This window comes from Chiroxiphia lanceolata, chromosome 5, assembly GCF_009829145.1.
Source record: "Chiroxiphia lanceolata isolate bChiLan1 chromosome 5, bChiLan1.pri, whole genome shotgun sequence".
In the NCBI taxonomy this organism is placed as follows: domain Eukaryota; kingdom Metazoa; phylum Chordata; class Aves; order Passeriformes; family Pipridae; genus Chiroxiphia; species Chiroxiphia lanceolata.
The window spans coordinates 62,774,775-62,800,096 of NC_045641.1; the positions used below are offsets into that span (position 1 = coordinate 62,774,775).

Here is a 25,322-nt window from a genome sequence, read left to right on the forward strand (position 1 = left end):
ACAGCCAAGTAGGAGACAGGGAGCACAGTGCAAAAGCTCACTTTTTAGGTGCAGAGAGATAACTGAGAGTAAAAACCACTGAAACACCAAGGACAGTAGCTGCAAATGCAAACTGCTGCATTGAAACCTGGCTTCCCATTTCCCAGGAATATTCTCCGTACCAAGGGGAATGTGCGGGAGAATGGTTTAGCTTGGAAGAAAATAAAAATAGGCTGCCTTGTTCTTAACTCTAATTTTCCCAAATTGGTAGGCTAATAATTTAAATAACAGTAATTGAGCAAAGTTCTGGCTTTCTAAATGCTACGTTCACTTGGCAGCTGGTTTTTTTTCTCAGCAAGCTAGTTCTAAGTGCTGGCAGGCTGTGCCTTAGAGTTGCTCAAATTTTGCAGCTCAAGACCCTAATAACAGTATCTATACTGAAGGCTGGCAAGCAGGGTGGCCCCTGCATATTTTTGTAGAGAAACGTGCTTTCCGATATGACTTCAAATTACCAAAGCCATAATGTCCTCCAAAGAATTGTACATATTATGCCTGTGTGCAGTTTGCATCTGTGTTTACACAATAAATCTGAACATGCACTCATCACATGGCTGATCAAAAAGGCCTGTCAAAAAAAGGAAAATACCTCAGCAGCAACATTAAAAAATAAAACCATAATTCAAGGCACCTATTTGAACTCAGAATTACTAATTCTGCTCACACTCAAGGAAATGGTAACACTCCTAATGACTTCAGTGGAAGCAGAACCTAACCCAACCCACTGCCCTATTGCTCTGTTTCCATCAGGGGAGTGTAATTCATAGTACCTGAGCCTTCCCACTGTCCTCCTGTTAACTTCAGTGGATTTATGACAACACCACTGGATCTTCTCTGAGTTCAAGTGGGAGAGGAACACAAGGCCTATAAGTTTAAGTCATAAATTGCTTGATTTCTCACTGTGTGTTTCTCTGCTGCCTTGCATTGGGCCCAATGTTTTGCACAGCAGCAAAGTTAGTGTAAATGGTAAGAAACAAAAGAATAAATGCCCGTGGGATGTTCAATGCTGTAGAAAGACAAGCTTCATCTGCCCTCATGTTGCTGATGACACCTGCAAGCCTCACGCTGCCATGGTGGAGTCTGGTGAATCTTAGCAAGGTGACTGTCAAGTTTTTTTACCTGGCAGGCAGGTAAAAAAATGGGAGGCAAATATAGATTATACACTCTCTGAGAGTTTCTTCTGAGATAACAAGATCTCTCAACAGGCTTGAGTGAACCACAGTTTATAAAGAACTTAAACTCAGCAGAACTTCCCCTCCTGATTTCAATGGTGTCTTTCTTTCAAGATTGCCATACAAAATCTAACCAGTAAAGGCCATCTTTACCACCTTTGTTATGGCAAGAACCCTCCTCCCTTCCCCAGTTAAATGTGTTTATAAGTATAAATTCTAAGCCAAGACCAGAGTTTATACTTCCTCCCCTTCTAAGTTCTGTCTGATTGATAGTCAGTTCCCTGATGTCATGGATGTTCGGTGAAAAAAATAATCTGCAATACCATGTGCCCTTCCACTCTCCTCTGAATAAAGTTGTCACAGGTAGTCATGGCTGGAAACCACCAGCCAGTATTCCATCCTGAGCTACTAGTGGGAGCTAAAAAACTCCAGTTTGAATTTCTAGTTCACAATTCTCAGCTGGGAGTCTGGCTAGAACTCATCACTGAGGAACAGCCTCATGGTGTCTGCTGCAGGTTACTTTAGTCACCTAATTTAGGTGAGATTCAGAGAATCAGACTTAGACACCTGTGTTCCTGACTGAGGTAATGAAGGGACATTAGCAGTTGTGGGGATGGGGTTTCTTCAAAGCAGCTACATTAGATCACTCACCGAGTCTAAGGTAGGTGAACAAATACCCCCATCCCCTCATCCTCTTCGACTGTGCCAGACACATTTAGTCATTTTCTGTAACAGAGCTCAGTCTAAAGTTTTCTGTTTACACTGTCACTTAATCCAGTCCTGGAGCTGTGATATCCTCCTCAAATCCAGCAAGTATTCAATATCCCTTCATACCTGGATGGGGCAGAATGTCCCGTGTGAAATACGTAAAAATTTTCCCTTCCTCTGCTGGGTGATGTTCATAATGATTACCTCCACAAAGAAACCACTTTGTCTGAAGGAATATTGCCCTGGGCTTTGTGAGGGAAACTCAGGGGAAAATGCTCCAGCATTTAGAATAAAAGTGGATGAAGATGGACAGGAAAAGGGATATGGGATTGAGCTGAACAGAAGGAGCAAACTAAAGAGAGCAGTGATCTCTCCTTTAGTTCAGCTCAAAAGCGTCAAATCCCTGAGGGATTCTGGTTTTCCTTCATGGAGGGAAGAGAGATCAACTGTCCACTGCAGCTGGTCTAAGCACTAAAAAACATTATAAAAAAGAGCCCATTTTATTTTATATGTTCTATTCAATTTACCTAAAGAGGCCTTCATATAATACAAGCATCATACTCTCAGGTGTCCTCTGTCATCACAGGGAAAACCATATGATTGCAAAGAGTGGTTTTTGAAAACAGTCATTCTGCTGCTTTGCTGATTCTAAATGTTATGTACTCAGTGCACTCAAAGTGCATATTTTCATTGCTGAACTTTCTCTGGCTGGGTCTTTCATAGTTATCTTGCTGTCTTCTTCACTCTCTTTTCTTTCAATGGGGACTCAACTTCTCCTTTGGGGCCTGGGGGTAAATTGTCTGCTGTGTTAGAAATACTGCCTCTCCCCTCCCCCCCAGTTATATACTCTGAGCACAACCAGGTGGGTTTGGTTTCTGAACAGATGCTAATGGCAAAGTGTGTTTGTGTCTCCGTGTGCCTTCCTGCAGATGACTGCTTACGGGGCTTTCCTCCATAAGGGCTCCTTCTGCAGAAACTATTTCAACATCTTAGACCTGCTGGTGGTCAGCGTTTCTCTCATCTCCTTTGGGATCCAGTGAGTGAGCTATTTCCAACTGGCTGTTTTTGTGGGGGTCGTAGGGTTGGGCTGGGAGGGATAGCTCAGCCTCATTGTCTTATCTGGGTAAGATTTTTCTCATGAGCCTGTTGAGGTATTCATAAGGTATTCTCAGGTGATTCAAGAGCATTAAAATGCATCCTTAAAAGGAGAGGTAATAATTGGGAAATGCTACTCTGGTGACCTGGATGGGAGGATCTTCCAGAAAGAGCAAATGAAAACAAAAAACTTGGTGTATTGGAAATCATGACATTTAGCTTTGTTCCAAGATCTCTGATTCTCTGTATTGGTTCAGGACAGTTCAGTGACTTACTGTTCCCTCCTAGACCTCTCATAACCTCTTTGGAAAATGGGGTGATACTGTTTTGCTGCTTCCAGAGGTGTTGTGAGTCTCAGTCAATGGAAGACCATCAAGCGCTTGGAGAGTTTTGTGATAATCTTCAGTGGTGGTGGCTGTTCTGTCACTATATTTTCTTTTGTTCATCTGTTAATTCGCTTAATAAGTTTACAGATTTATTTGACCATGTGGAACTCGGTGTGTCGGATAGGGAGTTTGCTAATTAGTTTCACATCTGATGAGAAACAAGCTCCCAGTTTTTACCATCATAGATTAGCAGCTCACATATGTTATGTTCCAGTGCTAAGTCAGGCAGAAGAATTTGTAAGGTCCATTGGGCTTTCAGTCAAGGTCTTAAGAATGGCACAGTGCTCGTTTTGACCTGCTGTTTCTTTCTTGCAGACCTAACTAGACTCTTACTATTTTAAAATAAAAACTGTTCCCTAAATCAGTAGGAGGACTCGATGTCATACAGCAAGAGGATTCTCAGTCGGGATTTTAGTCTTGGAAGGTGCAGAGAGCTCTGCTGCAGTAGATAGTTGTGTTCAGTACTTAAAATTAAGGGCATAAGTCATCCTAATCAATTCAGTGGGAGTTTCCACATCCTTAAATTTATGTACACACTTAACTGATTTGTGGGATCAGAGGCCAAACACACTGCAGGATCAAACTCCAGGTAGACAGTATACCTTTAATGCTGGAGTCTCTTGGGCTTTTCACTCTTCTATGAAAACTTAAATAGAGTGCTTCTTCGAGCCTTATCTGAAAATACCTTGTAATGACTACATCTTTGCACAATTTTTGTATCATAGATATCTACAGAGTCATTTTACCCTGCTTAAAAATACATCCTGCCCATGTTCCATTTCCCCTTCATTAATACAACAGAGATGGTGAAAATGAGGAGAATACATATTGCTGAGTCTGCCCAGAACAAGAAGCAAGATAACATCAGAAGTTGGTTTCCTTACCCCTGAAGTGCCATATCAAAGAGTTGACTCAATATCCTAAGCAGCCTAAGGCTATGCAGGATTTCAAAGATCTGCCCTCACAGCAACACCCCCTGCCTCTCCCCCCCCTTTTGATGTATCTCTCAAATCTTCCAATACTTTCTTCCAGGTCCAGTGCCATTAATGTGGTGAAGATCCTGCGTGTTCTGCGAGTCCTTAGACCACTGAGGGCCATCAACAGAGCCAAAGGACTTAAGGTTAGAAGAGTCCCAGTGTATTCTATAAACTATATATTTGGGTTATTTCAAGCTACAAGGACTTTTACAATGGTTCAAGTAGTTTTTCAGCAGAATCACAGTATGGTTGAGGTTGGAAGGGGTCTCTGGAGGTTGTCTTGTCCAAAAACACTTCTCAAGCAGAGCCACTGAGAGCAGATTGCCCAGGACAATGCCTAGATGGCTTTTGAGTTATCTCCAAGGAGACAGACACCACAACCTCTCTGGGCAAACTGTTCCGATGCTCAGTCCCCCTCACAGTAAAAGTGTTTCTCAATGTTCAGATAAACCTTCCCTGTTTCAGTTTGTGCCCATTGTCCTTTCAGTGGGCACCACTGAAAAGAGCCTGGCTCTGCCTTCTCGGCACCCTCCCTTCAGGTGTTTGTGTACACTGACCAGATTCCCCTGAGCCTTCTCTAAGCTGAACAGTCCCAGCTCTCTCAGCCATTTCTCCCAGGAGGGATGTTCCAATCCCTTAGTCATCTTTGTGGCCCTTTGCTGTACTTTCTCCGGTATGTCAGTGGCTCTGTTGCACTGAGGAGCCCAGAATTGGACCCTGTACTACAGCTGTAGTCTCACCAGTGCTGAGTAAAGGAGATGAATCACCTCCTTCAACTTGCTAGAAGTTCTTTGCCTAATGAAGCCCAGGATACCATTTGTCATCTTTGCAGTGAGGGCTCGTGATCAGCTTTGCATCCACCAGGATCATCAGGTCCTTTTCTGACAAGCTGCTTTCCAGCTGGGTTTCCCTCATCACCACTGAGCTTAAATTATGTCATTTTCTAAGGTTACAGATGGGCTTACAACTCTAAACATAACCTTGCTGTATTATATAACCTCTTTCCTGTGGACTGTTGGGTGCCCAACTATGTAAGTTGGTGCAGCAGGAAATCTCAGAGAGCTGAGCTCTGCTTTTTCCTATCCCTTTCTCCATGCTTCTGAGAGTAGAGCGAGGAATGTAACAAGTTGGTCCCCTTTCCTGAGACTTTACTTAATGGGTATTAGTTAAATAAATATGTTTTTATTTGTATTTTTAGTCTTGGGCTTCTCCCTTAGCCAGAACAGTTCAGAACAATCCCGCAAGTTACTTTTGTTCCTATCTTCCATTTGCAGCACGTGGTCCAGTGTGTGTTTGTCGCCATCCGAACCATCGGAAACATTGTGATTGTCACCACTTTGCTGCAGTTCATGTTTGCCTGCATTGGAGTTCAGTTGTTCAAGGTAAAACCACTGGACCTATTCATTCATCCATTACATTGAACTGTATTAAGGGGGGGGGGGGAAGAAAAATAGCATAAAGAAACCTGAGGAAGGGGAAGCGGAGTCTTCTGTGTGAAAGGCAAAACATTTAGGGTACTGTCAGTGTTACCTGGGCTTCTGCTACCAGCAGTTCTCCAAAACTGAACCAGGCATATGCAGAACTCTTCCATCATCTGTGATCACAAGAAATCATCAGTAACCTTCTTCTTCCCTAAACAACTTGTGGCATGACATGGTGCCAGGGAGGCAAAGGGGGCTGTTCTGAAGGATTGGTACTCACTGGCTCTCTACCTCCCACTTTGCAGAGGAAGAGGCATGCCAGATGATCATGGGAGGTTATTCATTCACTTCTTTATGTCTGCTTGTATTTCTTTGCCCTTCGCTACCCTCCTGACAACAAGTGTTCTGCAGCACTCAGTGACCATGCACCTCAGGACATACACATAAAAGTACTGTGCAAGCAGATGAAAGCCTGTGCTCTGAACTACCCAGATGCAGGAAACTCTCAATGCAGTTTGCTCAAATCTACCTGCAAAAGAGCATGTAAACATATTCACAGTTGGTTAACCAAGTAGTAAATGTAGATGCCTTGCTATTTGATCTGCCCTAACCCTTGCACTGTCAGGAAAGGAACCTTCATTCCTCTTTCTTCCTTTTCAAGGGCAAGCTGTACAGCTGCACTGATAGCTCCAAGCAGACAGAAGCAGAATGCAGGTGGGTCTGACCTTTTCCAATTAGGCTCCTTCACTGGCCACCCACCCTCAGTGCCTTGTGCTGGAGGTGCAGTTCTGCCCTGTTCTCTCTCTGCTCTCCACCCACAGAGGGTACTACATCACCTACAAGGATGGGGAGGTCAGCCAGCCCATGATACAGCCCCGGAGCTGGGAGAACAGCAAGTTTGACTTTGACAACGTCTTGACTGCCATGATGGCTCTTTTCACTGTCTCAACCTTTGAGGGCTGGCCAGAGTGAGTGCTTCTTGGACCGGTGTCCAACACTAGCAATGTCCTCATTCATTTCAAAAGAGAAAATTCAAATGCAGAGCATAGTCTTTTCCATTCTAAGTGTTAAAATAAGTCTAAAGCATTAAATGTAGAAATAATAGCAGCAGTCATTGTAGTCATTATGTACTTGGTGAATTCCTCAGGGCCTACAGGAATTTCTGTTCCTGTGATTGTAAACAGCACATAGCACTGTCTCTACCTCTTAAAAGATGATTGCCAGTTGTGGCAGTGATACCAGTATTTGTTACAATTATTATGTATACAAATGGATATAAAATGCCTGTCAGGCACTTACTAATGTTGCAGATTTCCCGGTGGAGTCAGCAGGGCAACGTGAAACACGGCAGTGCTATGTCTGCAGTATTGGCAGGCATGGGATGTCTTACAGGCTGTGCTGTCTGTGCCACAGGAGCTGAGGACTCCCACAGAGTCACCTGTGACGTGAGCATGCAAGTGCATCAGGGGGCTGACCCTGACCTGTGATGACAAGAGCAATGTTAACAAATGTTAACTCCTGAAATCCCCTTTTCTCAAGAAGCTTAGTTCCTTTCAACACAGACTCTCCTGTCTTTTGTTAGCTGAATGGCATGATTTTGTTCTAAATTGTAATTGTTCAGCTCTGAAAACATTTCACCTCTGAAGAGGTTCAAACGTGTAAAATTAATAAGAGCCATGTCTTCTCTTTTGCAAGTGTTTGCATACAGATCAGTGCAAGTCTGCACATCTGTGAGTGAATTGATACAGGCAGAAGAAAATCACGAAGTTAAACTTTATGACATCACCTATGAGGCCTCAAGGCAGTTGCAGATTTTCTCTGCATTTGGCTCTGTTTGCTTTCAGGTTGCTGTATAGGTCCATTGATTCCCACATGGAAGATGTGGGACCCATCTATAATCACAGGGTTGAGATCTCCATCTTCTTTATTATCTACATCATCATCATTGCTTTCTTCATGATGAACATCTTCGTTGGTTTCGTCATCGTCACATTTCAGGAACAAGGAGAACAAGAGTACAAGAACTGTGAGCTGGACAAAAACCAGGTAATTTACAACACCTTGCTGTCACTGAAGTTAGAAAATGCATTGAGAATAAGTGTTTAGTAGATAAATACATACAGACAGGAACATGTGAAACTCGCCAACAAAATAAAACAATAAGTTGGCTTTGCTGACGTCTTTCAGGAGTCAGGTAGAAAAAAATCTTTCTGTAAGATTTGCTCAAGGGACAGCAACTACTTTAAAATATTTGTTGTACTGTTTGTTTCATTGAGATTAGATGAGAACGACACCATTGTCTGGCCAAAGTAGATGGCCAAAGTAATTGCATATGGAACTCTTTGACAGGTAGAACATGCACATTCAATTACGACCTAAAAGAAATTCTTGTACCAAGCATTTTCATTTCAGTAAAAAACTCGAAGCTTATTGTGTTTTTATTATATTTGGAGGTAGTTGACCGCCCTGATATTTTGGTTTGCAGTTTCAAATTTACCCTGCCTCTTTCACAGCGCCAGTGTGTAGAATATGCCCTGAAAGCCCGACCCCTGCGAAGATACATCCCTAAAAACCAGTACCAGTACAAAGTTTGGTATGTGGTCAACTCCACCTATTTTGAATACCTGATGTTCGTTCTGATCCTGCTGAACACCATCTGCCTGGCCATGCAAGTAAGTAAGCAAGCAGAAAACCTTAAGGTGATCAATTACTAGACTTTGTTGGGGAAAATATAAAAATGGCCGAGGCTGAGACCTACTTTCACCTTCAAGCCATGTGTTGAAGGAGAGGGACAAGGACATGACAAAAAAACCATTGTACCCTGTTCACTTCTGATGATGTTTCATTAAAATGAGGGATCTACCTCTCATCCTCCCTGCTGCTAATATCTGACACTTTCAACAACTCTGTTTTACCTCTTTAAAAACAAATGAAAAAAAAATCAAACCACCAACAGGTACATCACAGAGCATTTCAGTGGCCACTGTAATAATAAGTGACTTCTCAGTTCTGACTTGTCCTCTATCAAATGCAGCAACAAGCCCAGAACTGCCACTCACTTGAGATCTGAATTTTAAATTTGGATCTTTTCTATGTTAAAAAGTAGAGAGCAAATATTTTGGCAAACAAGATAATCAAGGAAACTGGAGAGAGAGAGTAGGAAAGGCTTAGTATTTCCTTTATTCTCAGTTAAGGACCATAGAACTGTCTAGAAAGAACCTCAAGAGGCCACATTGTCTATCCCACCAATTAAAGGCAGAATCAGCTCCACCAGAAGCCTTTCTTGATAGAAGCTTGCCTAACTTGCTTCACTACTGATGCTAGACTGCCTTACTACCTGCTATGTTTGTATTCATTTTCCTTGCTGTGAAAGGGTTTTCCGAACATTGAATGTGAATCCACCAAAGAAACATTTGCAGCTGGATCTGCAAGAACAGCAAATAGTGGCATATGTAGGTGGAACAGCAGTAGAGGAAGGAGTCAAACCCTTTGCCAAGTAGCCAGCTTATAAAAAAGAAGTCTTACATTCCTTTCTGTCAGGAGATGGACCCTCATACACACAAACTGTTTTGTGCATTTCCCCAAGTCTGTACTTTGCTGGCTTGTTCCTTCCAGTCTGTGTCTGCCCAAGGCCTCCCTCACATCCCTTTCGTTTTCAGTTAGTCCCAGACTACACCATCTAAGCCTGTCTCTACACTCTAAGTTTGCTTGGCCACTCGAGACCTGGTCTCTTCTACACTCCTTCTGCTTAAGAGCTGGTCTGTGTCTCACTCTACTCCCAAAAACCCATCCTTCCTCCTGTCCCAGTCAGGCTGTGAACTCTCTTCCTTGATCTTTGGCCCAAACAGTCCAGATCACCACTCCTCAACCAGTCCTTCTCTTCCTCTTCCTTCACAGGCTCACAGTTGAGTTACCCCTGCCATGAACCATCTTTCTGCTCTCTCTCCCCTTCCATTTCATTCTCTGCTGCACTTTTTTTTGCTTCACTAATTGTCCTTTCCTGTGAGTTCAACCCCCATGCATTCCTACACCAACTTTCCTTTTGACTGCATTTTTCACTGGATCAATCCCAGTCTGCCCACTCCCAGTCTCCCCTCAAAACCAGCCTGTTTCCTACCTCTCACTAACAGTCTAAATCTATATTCACAGGCAATTTTCACTTTTCACTTTCCTCTCACTGTCTCCTGCCCAATCTCACCAGATTTCCCCACTTTTTCTTCATCTGGTCTGGCTCTTTTCCACCCCCATTGAAAAGTTCTTCTCTGTTCTTTTGCCTAAGGTCCAAAAAAAAAGGAGTGAGGTGACAAGAGCACAAGCTCTGCTCTCAGCTGAAGTCTCTCCTACCCTGTTCACTCTGAAGTTGTGAAACATGCTGAGTTTCTGTGACAGTGGTGCAGGTCCAGGGCAGGTAGAGCCAGAAGCTGAGAGATGTTTGTAAGCCCACAGGAAGGACACCATCCATGGAGATTCTAGGAATTCTATATCCATCTTGAGAGAAGTACAGTTTCTCAAAGTTTTATACTGTGGCCAAATTTGAGTCAAACATCATAACAGACAGCAAATAAAAGACACATGCCAGTAAAATTCCAAGTTTCTAAACAGAGTCCTGCAAGTACTAGAGTCTTTCAAGAAAAATGATACAAGAAATTCTGAAAATGCCTCAGTATTATATTTTCCCCTGGCCTTGCTTTCAGCTGCAGTTGAATTGTTTTAACTGAAACTGCTTTGACTAAATTACCTTGAGCCAATACAGAATTCGAAAATCCATCCCAGCTGGTTAAAGTTTATTAAAGTTAAGCAACTACAAATGGGGTCTTGTAACAAGAACTAGAAGATGACCTTAGAATAAGGCAGTGCAACCAGTCTCAAGTATAATGATCTGGAAATAGGGATATGAAGAATGACGTGGCAACATTTGCAGAAGACACTACTTGAATTAATCAATAGAAGATAGGGAGTAACTTCATAAGATCATAATAAAGTTAAGTGAATGGGCAGCATGATTGCAAATTTAATTCAGAGTTGACAAATGCAAGATAATGCGTATTGAAAAGATATGATTTGAGCTGCTGATGTACTTTGCAGAATCCTGAATTAAGTGTAATTACTTGGGGAATGACTTGGTATCATTATGAACAACTCAGTGAAACCCCTGTTTGCTGTGCAATCTCAATCAAACAAAAAAGTGATCTAAATGTTAGGGAAGGTTGAGATAACAACACAATTCGAGATTGTCTTGTACCAGTATGCAAATTTATAATGAACCCTCAGTGGGAATGATAAGTGTGATTTTGGTAGCCACCACTCAAAAAGATTTTTATTTAAAAAGAGGAGATCCAGAGCCAGGTGGCAAAAATGGCTAAAGGCATGGAAATGCTAATATATGAGGGAGATGGGAATTGTTAGTAGAAAATATTTGGTGTGCTAGGGTCTTCTTTAGAGAACTTTGGCATGAAGGGAGATCAGGAGGGGTCCCGTGTGTTCCTACCCAGCTGATATGTCTGATCCTCACGCTGCTGCTGGGATGCTATTTTTCAGCACTACGGTCAGAGCTGCATGTTCAAGGAAGCCATGAACATCCTCAACATGCTCTTCACTGGCCTCTTCACTGTTGAGATGGTCCTGAAATTAATTGCCTTCAAACCCAAGGTAGGTGCCATGGGCGTAGGTTTTCCTGGCCTCTGTGTGTGTGTGCATGTGTGCGGGGCAGCTCTGAGGAGAAGGAGGAGGTGAAACTTTCTGATCTATTACCCCACCAATAACTGAGCTGGACAGTTGCTCTCTGGATTGGAGTCTCACTTATATTTAATAACTTTTTCACTGGAGAGTAGACACACGTTAAAAAAAAAATAAATTAAAGAAAGACAACACCTGCTGATAGAGAAGGTTCCTAGTTCTCTGTTTTCATTAAGTTATAGTAGTGATGCTGTGTTAAGGCTATAATATGTTTTCCATTCTGAATGTTATTCTAATGCTCTCTCTCTGACTTTCCTTAAATAATTTATAAATAGCATCTCATGATTAGTCTTCTGACCCAAGTGAAGTTAATCAAGCATGACTCATTTTGAGTTTTGAGCTTTGGAAAAAAATGTTTCTTCTGGGCGGGCTGCATCTCAATGATGGTTTGGATTGCTTTAGTTTTGAATTCAAGACTTCATTGATAATATTCAGTACCCCAGCAGGTCCTGTCTGAAAGTATTGTCCTGTGCATTGGGCCGTGATATTATGCTAGTATAGCTGCACCATGGGGTATGATTATAACCTACAGGCTCTTCCAACTAAGTTCTCACAGCTGCTGCAGGGCAAGGACAAAGACACTGACCTCACATAATTACACAAGACTTTCTTTTTTGGGGTTTAAACTCAGTGGTGTGTCACAAGGAGGCGAATCCAGATACCCAAGTACAGCTCCCTCCCGCCATTTCATATGTTCCGTGATTCTTTGACACATGGAGCTGTGTCTTGAGGGATACCTTGATACATTGTGTGGGTAGTAAATGGTGCCTGAAACATCATTTATGACATTGGTAAAGATGAGAACATTTATGTCTGGCAGTTGTGCTTGTCCTTCATGTTAAACATTTAGAGGATCACTGAAGTTAGCTCCTACCAGATCTAATCTAACATCTTCCTCATCCTCAGCTCAGAAACTTTACTCTCCATTTCTACTGAATTTGGTCTTATTTTTTCTTTTTAGCTCCATGTTGACTTTACTTCCACCCAACCTCTTTGTCCTTCTTTCACACTTTCTAAGACTTCTTCTTGGAATAGTCAAAATTTTGGGGTTTTTTACCTGAGCCCAATACCACTATCCTGTCTCAGATGTAGTTCTGTTGAAAGTTAGGAGCATCTTATGCAGTCCTATTGAAGACTGATTTTGCTTTTTGAGATCTCAAACACTGTCCTGGGAAATTTAAGAAGGATCATTATCTGTTTCAGCAGGGATTGTAATTTTCAGGAGAGTTCTACCTTTCACTCTTGAGGTTTCACCATGTCTATTAGCAAGGAATTTTCTGGCACTTTATGAAAATTTTATCTGCACACCATATGCCCAGAAGTGTATCTCACAGGCTTTGTAATGTTCTTCTGATTTCATGGGTCTACTTTAGAGGAGATTCTTAACTTTCAGAAAGACAAGATTCTCAGGAGAAAATGGGTTTAAACATTTAGGGGATAAGTTCAAGCAGGTCAAACATTGAGCTTTGTACATATATAAGGAAGGCTTTACCTGTCATGATTGCCTCTAACACTAAGGAGTTGGCATTGATGATATTGGAGGTCTTTCAACTTGTGTCTCACCTTCCTGTGTTCAATCTCCTTTTCAAGTTTTGCTGCACAGCAAAGTATTAAAAAAATCATTTGAGGGTAAACAAGTATCCTCTGGATGGCAAAACTGTGTAAGAGATTTCCTAAAGAGATTGTGGAATCTCCATAATTTGAGGTTTTAAAATTAAGTTAGGGAGGAACCTTTCATTCACAACAGTTTAGGAATATATGATCTGCCTTGAGAGATGCAAGTGGAATAGAACATCTGACAAGGACCCTCTCAGCCCAATTTTCCATTATTCTGTAATTTCCAAACTAAATCCTCAGCCTACTGCAATATAGTAAAAGTGAGAATATAGAAGAAACTTTCCTTGTGGCCAGAATAGCAGAGTCTTCATGAAGTCTTCTCAGCTATGACCCAGGAACCAACCTTCGGTTGAGTCCCTCCCATCCTGAAGGGAGTGAACAGCCAGTGGAAAGAAACAAATGTTTCGAGTCCTGGTCTGGCCTGTCTGCCAAAGGTAGTGCTATCTCTTATACCACTATTTTAATTAAATACCTTAAGGAAAATCAGCAAAATTTTAAAAATAGAAACAAAGGATTTCCAGGAAAGAAAAATAGGAATGAACTTGTGAAAGCAACTAGTGCAGCAAAAAGGCTTGCCTCCAGCAGTATATTCACACTGGATTATGTTGAGTACCAGTTCAGTGACTCAGGTTTGGAAACTCCAAATTCCTTGTTCAACTTGCTATTGTCTGTTCAGTACAAGGATTTGGCCTGCAGCCTTCATTCCCTGCTCCATATTGGCTCAACCTGCTCTCCAAAGAAGGCAACCCCCTCTCCCAGATGACCACTTGGACTGATGTGCACCAACATTGGGGCACACAATCTGCTTTTCTTCAGATTGCACACTGGGATTGAAGCTGGAGTTGCCTAGAATATGTTCTGAAGTAGGAGTCTCCCAGCATGTAGAAAGTAGCTACCTCAATCTTCTGCTTGGCCAGACCTTGTGTTCTCCTATCACTCAAGGTACAAAAAACAAACTACGTTTGCAGATGGAGGCTGTGCCTAAGAACAGCAGCTGGAAAAGTCCAAAAGGATTTTCACTGTCACCTGGGTGAACATATGTAAAGCACAGCCATCACCCTCTCCCCTCTAACCAACCAAGTCCCCTCAACAAAGAAGTGAGATGCTGAGTGATATTAGTGTTTCCCAGATGAGAAATGGCAAGATTAAATACTCATCAGATCTCTGCTGGAGACAGATTCATCTGTCATTTCCTGAGCAATGAAACACAAACCAGCCTTTGTTTAAGCTGCTTTGTCTCATTTTGAATATGTGCCCAAACATCACTCTTTTCTATCTGAAGAGTACCCTAAAATAAAAGAGCTGTGAGATTTATGACTGACAGCAAGAAAACAAGAAACTTGGTTAGCTGAAGGTGTTGTGTTCTAGTGACAAGCCCCAGGAGAATGTGGCAGAACAGAACTGAGCACAGAATTGAAGCTGGCAACATTCAGTCTGTTTTCTGCATTTTTTTTTGGTGCTTATCCCCACAGTGGGTACTGCAGCTAACCTTCAACCACAGCAAGCAAAGCAGGATCTGACTTGTGGCTCTGAAGCAGCCGCCACAGAGCTCTCCATTGCACAGTCACTTCCTAAAGGCACCTTGGAACAAATGGTCTGCAGCATCTACAGAGGATAAGGTTTTCTCCGTCGGCACAAGGTGGAACAAGCTGCTGTTTATTCATACCTTTACCAGGGAGAACTGGAAAGGGAACTAGGACAGATCCCTGAGGTACTCAGCTCTGCTATCACACTACCTTCTTAACCACAGTCACCACAGGGATGTGCCCATGCAGAACAGCTTTGGGGGAAGCCTAATATACAGAGCTTCTGCTGCAGTCCATGGTGTGGCCTTCACTGCTGCAGACTCATGGATTTATTTGGGTTGGAAATGACCTTCAAAATCATCAGGTCCAACTGTTGACCTGCTGCTGCCAAGTTCCACTAAATACAATGCACTCCAGTGCTACCTCTGTGTTACATGCATAGCAACGGAAAAGATGGCATGCTGTCTCTGACTGAATGGATTTTTTTTGCTGTATTTTTTATTTCTTCACTTGTTTCTGTGAGGAGAGATGTCCTTATTTGCTACTCTTGATAGTAAAGATGAAAAAAAAAGCAAACACAATCATTTGCACAGATAATAAGCAGGATCACATACATGCCTGCGTGGATAATCCGGGCCTGCAACTAGTTCTTGTGGTAAGAGCAAGGCTTTACTTATTGAAAGGCCAGCTGTAGGAATAAGGAGCCAAGTCCAAGTCAGGGCTCGTCTCCTAACACTTACAGAAAATATGTGAAGGGGTAGAAAGACAAGGGCTTTCCTAACTAAACATACTGTTACTGCTGAGAATGGCTGCTCTAGTCAGCAAGTCCCTTCTATAGTTGTCCTTTTCAATGGCCATGCTCTGTGAGCAGTGTTTTGGTTTGCTTAGTCTCCAGGGAGGCTATAGAGAAGAGGGGTGCTGGAGCAGCTGCTGCTGTGGTATAGATAGTGCATGCCAGGACAGCTTCTTGAAAGCCCCCGTGTTTCTGTGTGACACTTTTTCTGGTGGTGAGGATCAGTTGCCCCATTTTTTTTTTGCGGGATTAAGCGCTGTGTAAGACAGCTCATCCATGTCTGATGCAGTGCTGTCAGGAGGGTGAGCAAGAGAGATTTGGGATGATTAGGGCTGCTGATAAGGAGAACATCCACTACATACCTTGCATCTCCTTACAGAGTATTAATATGCTGCTCTGAAGCAAAACTCCCAAATGGACCTCAGTGTTTGTCTTGGCTCATGCTCATAAACTGATTCAAGACTAGTTACTTCAAAGAGACAGACAAGCTAAAAGTAACGCTGTTGAGCCAAGGCCTTTTGCTGCTTTGTTTTTCTAATGTTATATATTCTCCAGCCAGTCTGGTGAGCTATTTTCCAATTCCTGCATGGAGAAATCTGCTGCTGCTGCTTCGTGCTTTTTCCCCAGAAAACTACTAAAGGGAATGAGGTGCTGTGCTGCCTGGGGTGCTCACAGCTACCACTGTCCTGGCTTCTTAAAGAAGAAATCCCCACAAGCACCAGTCCATGAAGGGCCAGCTGCTCTACAAAACCTGCCTGGGGTTTATCTTTTCAAGTCAAAGACAGCAACTTAAAATTCCTATTCACATGAAGCTGCACCATCTGTCAATATACATGCTAATGTGAGGATGGATATTCCTCTAGGAATTTCAGATCTTTCCAGCTCCCTAGAATGGGCTGTTTTACTGATGAACCACGTATACTTTTTCTTTCAGGAAACATTTCATCTGTCCCCTTATTAGCTAGGGCAGGACCACTAATCCAAGAGCTATGAATTTTCTACTGCTCTCCCTGTCATCTCAAACCAGGGAAGACACGTCTATGGAACTACTGCCATGCATAAAGTAAACCACATGTTCATATATTTTGTCAAATCTGTGTCTGTGTGTGGAAAGGGAATCTTGGGGATTTCCTCCATGGAATTATGACTATCAGAAAGACTACAGATCATAAGTCTATTCCATTTAGCAGACACTGTCAGCACCTTTCTTCCTGGGTGTTTATGGATGTTACTTGTAAAGCAGCCTGTAACAACGCCATCTGTCCTGCCTCAGATAGTTAGCTCACTCCTTCATTTATCACTGCTGCTTTACTGTGAATTCTTGCCATTCTTAAATGTCATTTTTGTGTAGCAGAGTTCAGACTTAGTGCACTGTTTAAAACAAGTTTCACATTCAGCCCAAGGCATATAATCCCATGTGATCCAAGGAAGAGCTGTGACCCTCTGAGTAGTGGAAGTCATAAGTGCCACCCATGGTTATTTCTTAGTCTCCACTTACTGATGGATCTACGTGTCCTCGGTGTTTCTTTCTCCCCTGCTGTATTTGCCCTTCTTTATTCCTCTTTAAGCTCCTCTCAGTCAGCATTTATCATGCATTTGATGTACAGATATCTCTTCTCAAACCTGCAAAATGACTCATCTGTTTTTGTTCTCTTTTTACCACTACATTTCTTGTACATTTATGCCTATAAACAGATCTTTGAGCAGTCTCTCCTCAAGTCACACTGACTGCTTCATACCACTTGCATTCTTCCTTCTCACCAAAACCATAATCTGTTATTACTTGGTTGGGATAGAGGCTTCAGGGTTTTCACAAACTGAAATTTAAATCCATGCTATCTCCTTGCACCACAGAAACAATGTTGGTTAATTTTGGAAATCTAATGTTTTTTGTATTTCTTCATTCTAGTACCTTTAGAAATACCAGTATAGCTTAGGATGCTGCTCTGGCGTCGCTCATCTCAGTGTTTTATTCCTCCAGTTTATGCAGAGAAAGCAAAGACAAGACATTCTGCAGTGATAATAAATGTCAGGAAAGCTGGTTACGATTGAGTGGTCTTTTGCTCAGTGCCAAAAAACACTTCAGCTGCATCCAACAGACATAGGAATCAGATTTAGATAAAAATCACATGCTCTGGGCTGAAGTATGGTGGTATAAATTAATAGTTTAAGTTGTGTAAACGTGTTCGTGAGCCCATGGTGCAGGCAGCTGCCTCCCTCTCATGGAGTTTGGCCATGTGATGGTTGTCAAATGGCTCTTACTTTGCAGATTTTCTTTGCTGGTTTTGGCAGGTTCTTTAGTCTGGTGGTCACCTAATTGTTTCCTCTCCTCAGCTTTAGTATTACCTTTTTTGTTTTGGAGGGTCTGCATCTAAATGTGCAGTATTTGATGATTGAGTCATCTACTCAGTTGCAATAGGAAGGACCATCTCCAACCACCCCACTGGCTTGGGGTGGAAAAAGTCTTTTAAAAGGCAAAAGAAGCAGTGAGAAAACTGATGTATTTCAAGACCTGTGGGTGGGCAATAATATACATCATTCAACAATGAAGAAGATTGAGCTCTGCTTGACTTGGGTAAGAAATAGTGAGCATGGAGAGAAGTAGTAATGGGTCAGGTAAGAGAGTGTGTGAACTGAAGAAAGTAAGAGAACTAGACAGGAAGGAACAGCTATGGGAGGAAAACAGAGAAAAACCAAACCTGTGGAGGAGGAAAAGCCATACAAAGGTAATGGAGAGTGGGAATGGAAAGAATATCCTTAAAGGCAGAAAGAAAAAAAAAAAACAACAAATTGAAGACCTTGAAAGAGGAAAGTATTAATAAAATGGAGGACGAAATGACTGGACAAAAAGTGATGCAAGGAAAAGAAAAACAGAAACAGGGCTGAAAGTAAACATGAGAAAGGATTTTTAGAAAATTAAAAACGGAATTAAAACCCATAGCTTTTAAGCTAATGAACATCTTCTTGTGCTTCTACATTTTATAGAAGTTCCCTGGCAGACATCCCAGGTCTCCATGTTCAAACACATTAGTACCTCAGCCACAAAGCCTCCCTGTGTACTGTCTCATCAGAATAATTTGCAATAAAAGTTAAGCACAATACGTTTCTCTACTTCTGTGGGTTAATCTCAGCTCCCTTGCAAAATGCATCAGCATGTTACCCCAGAAAGGCTTTCCTTTCTCACCCCAAATTTTGTTCTGGATGAAGTCTGAATATCTGCTGTGTTTCTCTGGATCTTCCATACAACCAGTATCCCAGCTGGAATTAATCTCAGCTGCTCCAAGAAGCCCAGCTGGAGCCAGAGGACCAGAAATCTCTGAGATCTTTGTAGTGCCCAACCAGACACTGCCTTGCGTGTGTGCAGTCAGTCTAAGGCTCTCAAGAAATTGCTGAATCAGCCTCAAGGGTTTTGGAAATAAACTAAGAAAAGGGGGGAAAAAAATCTTAACCTTTCGTTAGTCACTCCTCTCCTTTCTCTTTACTATGATTACCTGTCTGTGAGGAGTTTCATGCATTTTGCATAACATACATATCAGATCTGGGAGGAAGAATGAGTGTCTTTTCAAACCCTTTCTGAGAAATTAAATACTAGAAGTACTGTATGTCAGAGCAGCACGTTTAGGTGACTTTGGTGTGAAGAAATACTTGGAATAATTATTTTGGACATGGATGACCAGGTCATCCAGGATGACCCACCAGTGGGTTTGGCACAGATGGGTTGCCACAGTCATCAGGGAGAGACTTGCTCCTGGATGCTGCTTGCCTGACAGAATTTCTATCTGCCCATGTGCCCAGGAAAAGGAAGGAAAATAGAGGCTAAGGAAGCAACTGAGCCTCTTGTAACACAGTCTGTGCTACAGCACTCTCACAGCAGCTCAGCTTTGAGGCTTTCTCACAGAACATGGAAGGACACCCCACTAGCCAAGGGTCAAAGCAGCTGGTTTTGTTATTCCAGGCATTAAATAGAAACTACTCAGGAATCTGTGCTGCCAACAGGTTGCAATGCAGTGATATTTAAAAGAAGAGGAACCAAATCCTGGTGTTTCAGAGTGTTGGCCCATCAAGTAGAGCCTCTAACAACAAATCTTTCAGTTAATACAGAAAAATAAAATTTGCAGTAGAACACCCAGGCATGGGGTTGATTTAGCAACAGTTGCCACAAATGAGGAGTTACCAAGCAGACAACTGCCTCTTCTATCATGTGAAAGCACTGGGAATCCTCTTTGATGGCTTCTAGATTTCACTGAGATGAGATCCTCACCAGCTCCTGAGTGTGCGTGGGAGGGGAAATCTGGTCATTCCAAACACTTCAAAGGAGAAGAAAGTAGTGCCAGACTAAAGTTTTTCTATTGTGCATATGCTTTTATTCTGAGATGGCATAGGCGTGACTCCACCTAAGCAAGTCATACAGTGTGAAAAACACTTGGTAGGTGAATGTAACACAAGAAACAAGGCAGATGATGAGAAATTAAACTTCCACTCTAAATCCTAGCTCATACCTCTACTTGAATCTGGGTCAGGAAGCATCAAAGTCTTCCTCGTCAGCACTGGTTGGCATCCTGTATGAAGTATACTAGTCTCTCTCCCATTTTGTTGTGGAAAATGTATCTGGCAGAAAGGCACAAGCAGAGTGGATCTCATTTGGTTTCTTTGTCGGTGCCCCCAAGAATGAAATGAGTATGCAGAACAAACTTCCCTGTTCATGAAAAAAATCTTGTCATTTCATGTGGAAGCAGAAACAGCTGGTGAGAGACAGAAAGGGCTGTTTGATCTGCTGCTTCCCATGTTAGTTTTGTGGTTTAAATGCAGGATCTTCTCTTTCTTGGAGGATAAGGCCAGCAATTCTCTGCACACAAAGAGATCCTCTATAGAGAATGTATGAAATATCTAACCCTGATCGGCCAGAGCAGTGCAATCCTCCAGCTTTCTGGAGGATCAATGGAGAATTCAGTAGGCAGAAAAGACTGTTAGAGGAACTGTATAAGAGCTTCAATGATAGAGGACCTTTTCCTTCACAGCAAATGTACCCAGAGAATTTGCATATTGCTGCAACATTATGACAGATGAATTTTCAGTCTAGCACTTGGGGGTTTTAATGTCATTATAAATGATCCAAAATAATTATATGACTGCACAGTGCAACAGTGTGGGAAGCACTGTATTAGCTATTACACTTAATTATTTAATACAGAAAATTATTCGCACAGTCTTGAAAGCCCAGTGGGATGGTGAACCGGGGTCTCATTCACAACAGCATCAGCAGCGTCAGCAACAGCATGTAAAGGGAACAGTTCCAGGGAAAAGTGACTTGCTCTCACTCTCAGACAAAAAATCCCAACCCTCTATCACTTTGTGTGAGGTTGTTTCAGAGGGTCAAAAAGTTCTCACAGATGTGAATCTTCTCTTCGGAGAGGAACGATACCAGAATACAGACTGTGAGACAGCGCCTATTAAGAGCCGTTCATCGTGTTAGAAAGTGACATTTCTGTGACAAATGGTCACCTGACTGAAGTCTGAGAGAGTTGATTTCTCTATCATGCCTTGGAGACTTCAGTTTTTTGTAGACCTTGGAGACGTGAGTTTTCTACATTTCTGCTTCCCCAAGAGTAAAATGAGAGTAACCATCCTCATTTGGAAAGTTATGATTGATAGGTAAAATAAAATAATAATGAGCATAATTTTATTAACTACTCCAATCCATATAAAATTCAGCCTTTTATGAAAACGGAGATAACTTACAAAAAAAAAAAGAAAATATGCAAAAACCTATTGCTCGTACCTACTGCCCTGTTTCTTCAACATTCTGTCTTTCTGCCAGTCAGTATCCACTACACATGCAGCAAAACATGTCTGAGCAGTCCACAGCCTTTTCCCATGCCGCATACGGACACAGGGAAGCTATTCCAAGTCCTGCCCCATATTCAGAATGTTTCTTCACCCATTACTTGCCACTATCTCATCTTACCACAACATTAAGTGACTCTTCACTCTGAAAATGTCTCACTTCTTTTCTTAAAGGTTGAGTTTTACTTCTTTTGAATCATTCTTCCCTGTGCTGGGATGTCAGTCCAAATATAGAAGACAGAGTATCTTAAGCAGCCAAGCCCATCCTTTAGCTCTTTTCATAGGACTCTTTCACATTGCTGTTTTGGTTTATTGCCTTCAAGAGTTATTTGTTGGCTCTCATCAAAACATGCTTTTTCTAGACCTTCCAGAGTCTTTGGAAATTGAAAGCATTTGCAGCTTCTTCAAAATGGAGTTTGACAGCAAAATTCTCATGGAATGCATTCTGCGATAAGCGATCAGTTCAGACGTAGCAAGCCATCACATTCACTTCAGTCTTTCCGGTAAAACTGGTGCTGATTTTGTTTCTCTTTGCTGGGAACAAGTCTGGTTTCTGACTGAAGGGCAGTAATTGTTAAATGATAGCAATGTGCTTACTGTTCATGAAGAAGAAGGCCCAATCCCCCATAGGGTATTGCTGTGCCACAATATACCTGTAGGAAGGTCAGGAATGCTTATCTTATCTTATAAGTAGACAGCAAAATTTGTAAGAGAGCTTCCTGCTATTCTGCCTCCATTTTCATGCACTTATATCAAAGAGGCCTTAGGCATTATTGTTCTGAGGCATTACTCACCCTTCCTTCAAATGCAGCTAAAAGCAATCCAGGCCGAAAAATTACATCAGGATCAACTGGTTGAATCATCCAGCTTCAGCATGTTTTACTGTTATGATTTCCTCAGGCCTTCTCAGCATGTTACCTTGAAGCACAATCTTTGCTATGTCTAAGAGATGCTTTCATAATATGCTTCCATATTGTCTTTGCCGTGCTTCTTTCCCAGCCTTTGGAGGACCTGGGACCATAATGCCTCACTTCAAGCCTTCCCCATGGCTGACAGCTTGTGTACTACCAGCCACTTCACAGTAAATTAAGTACAGAGAGATGTAAGATAACTGTGACACCAAGTGCCACCACTTTCAGTACCTAAAGGAGGCCTACAAGGAGGCTGGAGAGGGTCTTTTTACAAGTTCACGAAGTATCAGGACAAGGGGGAATGGCTTTAGAGTGAAAGAGGGTGGGGTTAGATGAGGTATTAGGAAGAAATTCTTCATAATGGGGGTGATGAGGCACTAGACAGGTTGCCCAGAGAAGTTATGGATGCTCCAACTCTGGAAGTGATCAAGGCCAGGCAGGATGAGGCTTTGAGCAGCCTGGTCTAGTGGGAGGTGTCCCTGCCCATGGCAGGTAGGTTGGAACTAGATGATCCCTGAGGTTCCTTCCAAACCAAACCATTCTATGAGTCTATGTAGATGAGCATGGAGGGACTCATGGTACCATCTAGAAAATACAATTTTGGTGAAATGAACTGGGTTGCAAGGTCTGGAAATGAAAATCTTAGTTCACAGATCAGATATGATACAGTCTTTTCCAGGCATGACTCCTCCAACATTGTCAATTATCAGTAGGTGTGGAGACCATAAAAAAGAACCTGTTTTGACACAAGAGATTCAATAGTTCCAGCCTCCATAAATGTTGAGATTTGTCAAATGGTAGCTTGAGGACCTTGGTTCAGGCAGTGGGGTTTTTTCCTGTGATGGAGATATTTGTTCACTAGAAGTAGAGGTGAAACCCATAGTTTGCTTTAGGACCTGCAGGATCTCAAACAATAATCAGAACGTGTCCACTTCAAGGTGGTCAGTAACAAGATACCTCAGTTTTGTCACAGTGACCTAGAAATAACCATTTGAGATCTTTTTCCAGATCACAGAGCCACTCAGGTCCTCCAACTCCATTCTTTCTGTGTTCAGGATATTCAAGCAGGCCCTCAGACCTCAAGGGACACCTGTCTGCTTTCACCAATGCCCTCATTGTGAGAGAGAGCATGAAAAAGAATGGGGGACAAAGGAAAATATCAATGTTTTTGAGTATCTACTTTGGTCTGCAAGTTGGTCTTGTTTTCTTATGGAATAAGCAGAGAGCTGTGAAGTTTCTTCAGAACAGTCTAAAGAGATGAAAAGCTCCTCTTCTCTTTCCCTGTCTACAGAAAGATTTGACAGAGTACAGGGGGGCCTTGTTTAATTCCCTGCAGCAGTGACTCATTACAGTGACTGGTAGGTGAATTGCAGGGACTCTGTGCCTCAGAATTAATCCATCAGTGGATGAGAGATGATAGATAGTATGCAAATAGATGCTGTTTTCCTGCAGCCTGTCAGGAGCTCCAAGCAGCTGCACGCTCCGCTTTATTCCTTCTCTGTTAGGTTCTGCTAATCTTCCTGATTGCTGTTATGGCTAAATGGTATTTTAGCATAACAGAATTTGCATCTGACACACATCTCTGTTCGGTGTCAGGAGCTATTGTAGCTTTATAAGATTGTTTTGCGTGTTAGGATACACGCAAATCCCTCAAATCTGCTGTGAGAGGTTGTGCCAAGAGTCATGGTAGTGTGTAAATGTCGCTTGATTCTATACCGTTTTGTGATGAAACGGCCTCTTTTGCAAAAATACTTTCAGGGAAAGCGTGTTTTAATGAAGTCTGAGAACCGACTCTCACAGCTTCAAATAGCCTGCAGCATTTTCAGATACAAATTCACATACTAACCAACCATCAACCAAACTAGCAGTTCACGTCATTTTGCAAATCACCAGCAAAGTCTGCTTTGGTGCCCTTTGCAATCAACAGGAAAACTTCACTAAGCAATCACATGGTATGCCAGGGTATCAGCCCCTTCCTCTCCTTCCTATATACTTTTTCCATCTGATTAAGATTGATGCTTCTTTTTGTTGTTTTAGCATGCAGGATTATTTCAGATAAGTGGTAGCAAGGTTCTCCTGTAGTTTGCTTTCCTTTTAGGCTGCATAGTTTTCTGTATGTCTTAGTTTCTCCTCCTCAATGCTTCATTTCTATATCATAAATACATACATGCATGCATGTCTTTCCCTTTTTTCCTATAACATTGCAACATCATCTTCCACTGGGGACCATCTGACCTACATTCAGATCCCACCCAGTGAACAGCCTTGACCTTGCTGTGCCCTTCATCTTTAGAGACTTTTTTCTCAGAGGGTTTTGTTAAATTTTGGCAGCCACCTCATAAGAGACAGAAATGAAAACCTGGGACTAAGCAGATAAATAACTACGCATCAGTTAACACACAAGTGGCCCTGCAGATCCCACAGGCTGGATGCTCATAACCAACTGATACCATGACTCAACAGCACCGTTCCCCTGAGGATTTCTGTGCTTCAGTGTAGATACACAGCACTTCAGCTACCACATACTCTTATTATGGGCCCCAGGTGACTCTGAGCTTCAGGTAGACTCCAGTGGGCAATTTTCCCTGCTATTGTTGAGGCTTCTTAGATACCACATTTAGGATCTCATATTCACAAAAAAATAACAGAAATGGTGTCCAGAGATTTCAATGCCTCCGTAAGTACCAAAACAAACCTTAGCTTCTTTGGTAGATAATCTCAGCAACTAGGAGACCTAAAAATTATTGGCATACTCAATCTGAAATGTTACGATGTCTGCTCCTCTTGCACAAATGAGATTCCATTCCAGTCAGCTACTGCATATTTATGCTCAGTCTTTCATTAATTTATTGATCATATGGTGATACACTATCATTTGCTACCTTTGGGGGGAAAAAAAGTGGGGAAAAAATATGCTCTTCTGGTGGAGCTATTTCATGCTTTCTGAATATTCAGTCCAATCCTCCTGGTCTCTCTCTGTCCTCTTTTCTCCCCAAAAGCTTCATGGATCTCCAAAGACATCCCACAAGAGAGGGTGACTACCATTCACCAATAAACCCCTGAGGATGCCATTATGTGGCATGCAATTATACAGCTAAAT

At 42.2% G+C, this 25,322-nt stretch overlaps 1 protein-coding gene across 13 annotated transcripts in view; it reads left to right on the forward strand.

The window, feature by feature from the left end:
• The window catches only part of CACNA1C (calcium voltage-gated channel subunit alpha1 C), a 433,056-nt gene that overhangs the window by 345,425 nt on the left and 62,309 nt on the right, over positions 1-25,322 (forward strand). For all 13 annotated transcript variants that reach the window (XM_032687965.1, XM_032687962.1, XM_032687963.1 and 10 more), the window contains 8 exons: positions 2,846-2,952; positions 4,430-4,517; positions 5,649-5,756; positions 6,457-6,509; positions 6,617-6,763; positions 7,640-7,841; positions 8,309-8,467; positions 11,334-11,444. In XM_032687965.1, coding sequence (XP_032543856.1) covers positions 2,846-2,952; positions 4,430-4,517; positions 5,649-5,756; positions 6,457-6,509; positions 6,617-6,763; positions 7,640-7,841; positions 8,309-8,467; positions 11,334-11,444 — 975 coding nt within the window. The remainder of the gene's footprint in view (positions 1-2,845; positions 2,953-4,429; positions 4,518-5,648; positions 5,757-6,456; positions 6,510-6,616; positions 6,764-7,639; positions 7,842-8,308; positions 8,468-11,333; positions 11,445-25,322) is intronic.